Raw genomic sequence first — 9,701 nt, forward strand, 5'->3', positions numbered from 1 at the left:
GACGCTCTTTCCTAGTCGTCTGGCCACGTTGCAAGGTCATCTTTTCTACTCCTTCTCAGCCATTTGCCAGACAGTCCTCCTAACTGCGACTCCGTGCAGCTCGCGCTAACGAGCGTCCACTTGGTTCGCTTTATCGACCAATAGATTGCGACAATAGTTGAATTTTAATGGATTCTCCGATGACACATTACGAAGCTCACGTTTCATATCATTTTCTTTTGTCGATTAAAAAATTGCCCTTATAAAGGTAATAGAATGGCGTTGCGAATAATAAATTCAAACGTAAAGTGAAGTGTCATTTGAGTAATATCGATCTCCTACTGTTTATTTTAGATAATGTAATTATAGTTATAACTATTATAAGTATAAAATCTATTTCTTTTATTACGATTGTATACAATTTTTTTACGTCTTTATATTGTTTTCTTACATTTAAAACTTAATAACCTTTAAAATATACCCTTAAAAACCTTGTATTTTTATCGTCTATATGATTAAGTGCGATTTAATAACCTATACGATTTATTAAATGTTACCAAATGATATCAAATTGTACAAAAATTGTTCGATCTCCATTAAATACTCGTTTTATTGATTGTGAGTTAAAGAGGGACCATAAACTCGGCGTATCCTATCAAGAAAAACGTTTTAGTTTGACGATTTCCAGCTCTTTCAAATGCTTTTCTATCTACTCGTAGGACAAGATGTACAAGCTCCGTGGAAGCGACGAGAATGGCAAAGACGAAGGCGACGGACGAGGAACGACGGAAAATCCAAATTGCCGCACAAAGCTCTCGCGCAATCAGGTTCCTGGTAATCCTCGCGCCTTCAAGTACTTCGGCACGATCGCGAAAGCCAATTATGTGGCTGACGTACGTACAGGTGCGGCTTTAAAGCGGCTAGGCAACGGGGCGAATATGAGGGTACATAGGCATGGAAAGTGCATTCCGGCGGAGCGCAGAATTACTCGATTAGAGCTAATTCAAATTATGCTACAGCTCGTTATCAAAATCGCTAATTGTTAATTGGTACGCGCCAGCATCGCACGCGGATATATATACCGTCGGTGCGTAGAGAAACGAGACTCGTTGCGTTGACACGATATATTCCGCTTTGCGGATAAAAATTGCAACAATCTCGAGCGCAAGTCGAAGTCGCGAGATTGTCTAAAGTTCACGTTGCGCAACAATCGAAGACTTGTTTCTGAAGCGTTTATCTCATTTCGCCGATCACGCCTTCACTATCTTTCAAATATCTCGCAATATTTTCTCCATCGGATTGCACTCACGATTACCGTCGAAACGCAATGGCTGCATCTCACGGGAAAGCCAATTCTCGTCCCTCTCTCTTTGTTATTTTGGCGTGAAGAAACAGCAAGACGCATGTCCTCGATGGGATATATCCTCGTTTCTCGACCTTCCGCCTTCTAGTGCGTTTCCGCGGTCGATTCCCGCCGCTGATAAATTGCGAACGGCGAGAGTGTGGAAATTGCATACGCCATTGCAACGGCGTCCCGGGTGTGCAGTAATCGTCTTGGACGTGTGCGCGATGCTTTGGTACGTAAAAGAAAACGGAAAGAATAGAAGAGCAGGCAAAGGAGAAAGTACGCTACGGTACGGTTGTCCAGACAGGGAATCCTCTCAGGATGGGTCTCGTTAGTCCTGCGTGACAGACTTACGGCACCCAAGACTCGTCCCGCCTCGGCTACTCATCACGGCTTCGGAACGAAATGTACTGGAGAGACAAGAGGATGTTAGGTTTCTTCCTTCCAAATTACGCCCGTAGGCTTCTTGCCAAGTGGAACTAGTCCTCGAAAACACGCCCAGCAGGGACATATACATATCACACATAAAAACATGAATCATCAAGTCGTTATAATTAAATCATCAAATTATTGTAATCATCGTAATGGTCAATTAATCTAAAGAGCTGTACAAAGTGAATAAAGATCTCATACACATTTATCATGTATTATTTTTGATTTCTCTCAATCCTCCGATGCTGATGTTAAATTCTGTTAACTGATATTGACGATAAGTCTGCGAGACTCATTTAATTTATATTGACTAGAAGGCACTAATTAATTTTAAGAAACCAAAATGACATGCATAATTCATATGAAAAAAAAATGAATATTAAATTTATTTTAATAACAATGGATGCATTCAGTGAATACAACGATTGAGTGAGCGCTCAGTAATTATTGCTTGTGATTGGAGTAGACCTTTAGATCCACGATAAATCTAGAAAAATATATCAATAGCAACGAACGCTCATTCAAGTTGTGTTCGCTGTTGTGTTCGATGTACGCACCTAATAATTTGCAAATGAAGAATTGATTGAGTGGATTCAACAGACCCAGCATCAGCTCTGGAAGGTTAAATTTAATTACACGTTGTTGCCAAAGACGAGTATTTGTCTGCAAATTATTTCTCTACAAATTATTTCTCTTCAAATATTCAACGCATACATTTGAAATTCGAAATTACTGAAACGTAATTTCGTGCTTTACATACGAAAGTTTCTTTTCATATTTACGCGCTGAAAATTTGTATTTACCTAGTTCATGAGATGATCGTTTCGAAAAGATAATCTAACACCTGCACTGATGTGAATATCATCTTGAATCACATCAATGTTGTTCGGCTGCGCAGAAAATACATCCTCGATGATTCTCAACTTCTCAACATTCGCACATCTCTTCAGTGCGTTTTCGGAAAAGAGAGGGGGAGGGAGAGAGAGAATAGTATACAAGATGGCTGACGGCGCACACGCATCCAGGATGGGTAACGGGAGAATCCGGGAACAAATTCGAGCACGGGGAGGAGCTGGCTTGCCGTCAGAAGTTTGATTTATATGTTAATCGTCAGACAGCAGTCGCTGACGATGTCGACAGACACTGCTTGCTGTACCACTCTTTACTCCTCATATTATAACAATTCTCAAAATATCGCGTATAAGTAGACATCGATTATATCCGGAGGTAATATTGAAAGATTGGACAGGAAATTTGAGTTTTAACCATCGATCAGTTTCCGGAGAGGCTGTCGGGAGGATTGACACTCAAAGCTAATATATCACATAAGTAATAATTTATTTAAAAAAGAGGAAATATATAACCAAGCGAGATAGAGAGATAGAGAAAGAAAAAAATATTAACAAAACGTATGTGTATTAAGAATACATATTCTTTTTTATTTTATAAAATGTGTAACTTTAAAAAAAATTAATTCTCAAATCTTCCGAATAAAATTTCATGGGAGTTTTCGATAATTGAAAATTTAAAGTTTAAATTTCATTAGTATTTATTTACTTCTAAAGATAAAATCGATGACGACATTTATATCACATTATTTGAATATTAAAATTTGTACCATTTCATTACACAATCGTCTATAAATAAGCGATTAATTAACAGACGATGGATCAAAATTTCTGCCGAACCAAAAATAGATAAGTATGAAAATGATATAGTTCAGTGAACCTATGGAATTATTAGAATTTTATAACCGATATATTGAAAACTGCTACAGTCTATATTCGAATTCCAAATGTTTAATTGAAATAGATATGAAAGATACATACAGAAGGGTAAGCTTTAATTGAAATCGCGAATTTTCCATTAATTAGTCGTCAATCAATAATGTGTTAAAATTTCAGTAACGAGAAATATCAAATTAAACCAATCTTTTTGAATGGAATTTTCTTAGCTGGTTTTTGATCAAAGCAATATTCACATTAATGATAAAATTTAGAAAAAAAGAGATATTATTATATATATATATAATATATAATATATATACATATATATATATATATACATACATGTGTCATATCAAAGAAAGTACTTTTTATTTACTGGCTTTAATTATGGTCCATTTCGTTTTAATAAATTATAAAACTTCACTCATGTGTGTATTACAAGATTTTATCTTTATCAACTCGATCAAGCACTTGCGCAAACATTTCTATACTTAATTTACGCGCATATTTTAATGCTGTCCGGATTATGTCACTCGGATTTCTAAAAATTATATTTATTTATCATGTATAAAATAAAATGAAATAGTAAAAAAGAAATAAAAAATATAATAAAAAATATAAAAGCGTGTGCATAAATATGTATATAGAGAATGTGTAGTAATAATATTATCTTTCATAGACTGGTAGAATTAAATTAAATAGAAAAGTTCTCTACCATTTTACAATTTCCTCAATAATTAATAAAAAAATTAATTAATAAACATCTGCAAACCAAGATGAAATTTGCGTAGCGGAATTTAGCAACGAATATAAGCGCTTAACGAGCATTCAGAGACGCGCGCTTCTCGAGACTGCAAATAATGCATAACGTTGAACCGTCTTTTTCCGCTGAATCGCACGGATTCAAATTCATATATATTTATATATATATATACAGGGTGTCTGTATATATATATTTATATATATATATATATAATAACCATTATTACCTGTTATGAGAAGATAAAGCGGACGAAGTTGAATAGAAAAGAATTCTCAAAAGTTTTGTTACCATAATAATTACGAAAATAATTAATTAATCTGCAAATAAGCATCTGTACAGAACCATAGAGGACTTTTCTATTCAGTTTAACCAACCCTATGTATCAGAAGAAATGATACAGTTTTATATTTCTGCTTATCTATACATATATAGTGAGTGCAAAAAGTATTCGTACAGAGAAAACATTTTTTTTTAAAAAACTTCATTTTTAAAGAGTAAATATTATCCAAATAATAGAGTCATCGAATTGATGTCGATACAATGATTTCAATACCAATTTAACGTCGATTTGACATTTAATTGACGATCATTTCTTGCTGGGTAATTAACAATTTATTCATAAAGAATAAAATAGACTGTATGTTTCTTAAATTATATATACCAAAAAGATATTAATTACAAAAAATATCTCATCTGAAAAATAAGCGAAAATTAAAAATTGTATTATTTGGATGCTCAAAAAGTATTCTATTCGATCGAAAAATTTAGCTTTTAAAATCAGAAATACATGAGAAGCTCGTTTGTTTGTTAGAACAAAATGAATTCATTGTATAAAATTGCTAATTAATGTTTATTTTCTACAAATAAGATTTTTTTTATAAAAAATTTCCTTATACGAATATTTTTTGCACTCACTGTATATGTATACACACAGAAATATCTTATCACTTGAATTATTACTATAGCGAATACGGGTTTTTCTTATATTACAATAATAAAGCGATTTTATGAAGAGAATATTTCGTTATCTGTGTTTCCTACATGACATTCTTTAACAATTATGTTGTTTCACGTGACGCTCGAATAAAATGCGTTTTGCGTCGACATGAGATAAGAAGTTTTCGCCAGATGTGAGAAACATGACTGCAATATAAAAGCCAATGAGTATTATGTATAACTTACTAGTATTACACGTACCTGTGTGCTAGTAAGATGTTACGAAGTTTTATTTGCTACTTCCTATTTGCCGCAATTATCGGTGAGTAAAAAAAATATTGATATTACCTTTTTATGATTTTAAATTATTTATACGCATGTCTACTTATTAATTACGCAGGAACGCTCGTTAACTAACAAACTTATTTTCTATGATAAAAAGTGAATTTCTGATAAATAATGATGATAGTTAACAAGTGTTCAATTAACTATTAATGATGAACCTTTGGACTATTGGATTGATTGTAATAATAAACAAATTCCTCTGGATCATATAACTGGATACTCTTTTGATTATCATCATTATTTATTAGAAATTCACTTTTTATCATAGAAAATAAGTTTCTTAGTTAACGAACGTTCCTGCGTAATTAATAAGTAGACTTGGTATAATGTGAAAACTCAAATTTAGGGCCTTTGCGTTAATATATACTAATGTGTAAGTTACATGAAGAATTATTGCGATACTAAAGATGGCCTAATTTAAAGCCGAAACGTTTATTTTAATTGTTAATCTATTATTTGAAATATAAAATACTAGTTGCTGACATCTTACGTTTGTGATGTATGTCCTTTAATTTTCCGTTTTATATTCTTTTCGTCGAACGGTTTCGGGAGGACGTATTTTGGTTACATTTTTTTATCTAGGTGAATGCGCTAAAAAAATATGAAGGTCACTTACATTTAAAAAAAGTAGAAGTGATCTTCATATCTTTTTGACGCTTTCATCTAGAAAAATACGTCCAATACGTTGAAATCGTTCCACTGTTATCTAAAACATTTTTTTGTATCATCAATCATTTCAAAGAAAATTGATTTATATTAATTAATATAGGGCTACCTATATATAAATTGTAAATTTGCATATTAAATGTTATATTTATATTTATATTAGAAAGAGTTAAGCTTCATATACAACATAAATAACATAACTTATCTGACATTTAGAACTCGGCAATGAATAATAGAGAACGATAAAGTCAAATCAGTACAAGTTATAGCGGAACTTCTTTAGCCGTATTTTTTATTATCCAACGCGTCCCGGAGAAGAAAGTTTAAGAGGCTATACAGTTGCGTGTAATAAAGTCAACCAAATCTTCGCATGATTTATGTATTCACCGCATTGTGGGGCCAACTTTTTTGCTGAGATGTGACCCAAGACAAATTCTACCATCAGATTTAATATTACAGCATCCTTCCTGGTGCGACCGACTATTCCTCTTGACCCTCGAATCACAAGAGGTACGGTAACTGACATAAAGCAGCATCCTTATCAATTGAGCCTCCAGCGAGGTTCGCGGCACGCTTGTGGAGCCGTCATCGTCGACAATAAATGGGTTCTTACGGCGGCTCATTGCGTCAGGTATATACATACATATTTCTTTCCTGCTTGGATATCACATTATCTCATTACAAGGCAACACCTAAATCTTCATAAGACGTTTAAGCTAATTACATTTATCTTTATCTTTGAAACGTCTTCCAACTAATTTAATACTTCTCATTAAGTGTCAAATATAATCGCAGCATCATTATCGCAGGACGTATTTACTTTCTTCTTGCATATTTCAACAGTATACAAATTCGGATAGAGGAAGATAAAATTGTAAACTTTATCATAAATTTCCATAATAATGCAATTTTTCAAGCGTGTCTGTTTTTGAGTATCCAATTCGCGAATGCCTAATTAGGAAGAAGGTAAATACGGCTCTGATAATGAGCCGGTGCGATTAGTTAAAACTCAGAAACAGAGAAATCTTTCCTGGGAAACTCTACAATCCATTTTACGCTTTCATAAACTGAATATAACTCCTATCTGTAGCGGAATAATTATTATTTAAAGTAGAAGTTCCACCGCTTCAAGTTCACGTTCCGAATTGTCGTGTTAAAATTATACAAGTTGAAAATTTTACAATACGAATAAATTTAGACTCTAAAAAATATAAATCAAAAGAATATAAAGTACCTGTAAGTATACCTATATAAATGCAAAGAATATAAAACTCCTGCAAGAAGAGTAGCCAACATATAATATAAAGTACCTATAAGAAACAAAACAAAAATTGGATCATATATTCTCATATGAAAGTATAAACGTTTTAACTCTCGTTTTGGGCCATCCTCAGTGCATAAAATTTATTGCTAACAATAAAATTCATATAACTTATAAAGCATAATGATATGTAATGATGATGGAAACCGTCATACAGAAAATGAAATGAAGTGCATAATAAATTAATTAAGTATCGCAAAAATCTAATAGTAAATCGAAGAAATCATATATAATAGAATAATTTCGTGAAATATCTGACTTGTTCAGAAATGGTCAGCATTGAATTTATAACAAAAACAAACAGTTAAGTATCGAAAATTTAAAGTACAGACAGAGAAGAGATCTTGTGGAAAATTGTAGGCACGTTTGTTTGAAATCACCTTATATCTGGTAGAGCATCTTCTCATAAATGATCTGTAAATTATATCATAGCGTAGCTGCATAGCGTACGCTTAGCATCATGATATTTTCATATACCAGCACATACGTTCTGTTCCAGTTTGTCGGCAAGCGTTTACAGACTTCACGCAGGAAGTAACGACAAATACGAGGGAGGCACCTTTTATCTAGTTAAAAAGATCGTTCAACATCCCGCCTACAATTTCCTGACGATCGATTACGATATCGCCCTTCTCGAGGTAACATCGACCTCCATCTCTTTCTTCTTTTCTTTTGCTTCCTCGCCCCGATCTCTCTGTTTTTGGTCGTTAACGACTCTGCGCCAGCTGACAATAACAACATCGGTAGTTCTCACACACTGGAAATTTCATTTCAGATCGATGGCGAAATCGTATTTAACGATAGGGTGCAGCCAGTGAAGCTTCCGAAAAAGAAACTCACGGATGGTGTTATGGTGAACGTTACCGGATGGGGCGCGGTGCAGGTAAGTGCACGGAGAATAGACTCATTATTTGAACGTTGCGGAAAACAAATGGGTCTAAATAATAGCAAATTTCGCCCAATCGACCAAGCACGATTCGAAGATTTCGCAGGAGCGCTATTCCGTATCGGAAATTGTACCACACAGTATTCAGTATACGACCAAAAAAAAATCAATATCCCCTGCGTCCTATTTGTAATGATACTAAATTACGTTGCGGCTGTATTAAAGGTATTAAATTATGTGCCATTGTTAAATTACTTCATCTATGGACTTCCCTTTCCGATCTGGCGCAAAACTACACTTTCGCAGCATATCCTCCGCTAATTTCTCGATGCTGATATCTGATAACCGATATCGACTCCGTTCTATATATAGTTTCTAGGTGTTGGTATCTGTACTTTACGAGGAAGATTGGAGTGGGTGATCATTATGCATTATGTGCTACAATTATATGACAATTACATGTCGATAATCCTAACACGTTCTATTAAGGCGCGTTAGAGTAAATAATTGATGTGTGTTACAATTTACGGAAATTGTAAAATAATTTCTATTTTAGGAAGGTGGAAAATTATCACCAATGTTAATGACAGTATCGCTTCCGATTGTGAGCAAAAAAACGTGTCAAGGTATATACAAATACATCCACAGCATCACCGATCGAATGATCTGTGCGGGTTACATGCATGGCGGCCAAGATGCATGTGAAGGCGATTCAGGCGGGCCTCTTACGGCGGATGGTATTCTGTACGGAATTGTATCCTGGGGATACAAATGCGATGAACCGCTTTATCCCGGTGTTTATACAAATGTTGTGGACCTTCTGTGGTGGATCAGATGGATCAGTGGTGTTAAACTTTGACAATTACGCGCTCTTTGCTATGCGTCTCAATTTACGGTAGAATATAGAGTGTGGCTACTCAATAAAGGATCTGGATGACATTTATGTGAGACAAATGCCAGATCTTAAGAGACAAGAATTTTATAGAGATTTTATGTAATAATGTATATTGTTCATAAAAATTAATGCAAACGAGATTGCGAGTTTCGAGATCGAAGTAGTTTTAGGAGAAAGAAATAAACGATACAAAATCGTTATAATTATGCTCTCATTAATATTAAAAAGTATAAATTAAAACAAACAATATAATGAGGAAAATAAACTAACGATTAGTATTGATGTTATAAGTACCCAACAAGCTCAAATGTTTTAATTAAACGGCGTAAAAATAACGATATCGTTGGAAAGTATAAAATATATTTAATGTAGCTCTTTTTTCTCCCCCCCCCCTCTCTCTCTCTCT

At 34.0% G+C, this 9,701-nt stretch overlaps 1 protein-coding gene and 1 pseudogene across 1 annotated transcript in view; both read left to right on the forward strand.

The window, feature by feature from the left end:
* The first annotated feature begins 732 nt into the window (after window positions 1-732).
* Window positions 733-1,659, forward strand: LOC108727741 (uncharacterized; annotated as a pseudogene).
* Window positions 1,660-5,442: 3,783 nt separating this feature from the next.
* LOC108727678 (uncharacterized) overlaps window positions 5,443-9,701 on the forward strand; it is a 9,247-nt gene continuing 4,988 nt past the window's right edge. The window contains exons 1-5 of the mRNA XM_018455879.1: window positions 5,443-5,504; window positions 6,653-6,824; window positions 8,014-8,152; window positions 8,290-8,397; window positions 8,957-9,245. Coding sequence (XP_018311381.1) covers window positions 5,459-5,504; window positions 6,653-6,824; window positions 8,014-8,152; window positions 8,290-8,397; window positions 8,957-9,245 — 754 coding nt within the window. The 5' untranslated portion in view covers window positions 5,443-5,458. The remainder of the gene's footprint in view (window positions 5,505-6,652; window positions 6,825-8,013; window positions 8,153-8,289; window positions 8,398-8,956; window positions 9,246-9,701) is intronic.

The sequence above is a fragment of the Mycetomoellerius zeteki genome, unplaced genomic scaffold (assembly GCF_001594055.1).
Source record: "Mycetomoellerius zeteki isolate Tzet28-1 unplaced genomic scaffold, Tzet1.0 scaffold52, whole genome shotgun sequence".
Classification (NCBI taxonomy): Eukaryota; Metazoa; Arthropoda; class Insecta; order Hymenoptera; family Formicidae; genus Mycetomoellerius; species Mycetomoellerius zeteki.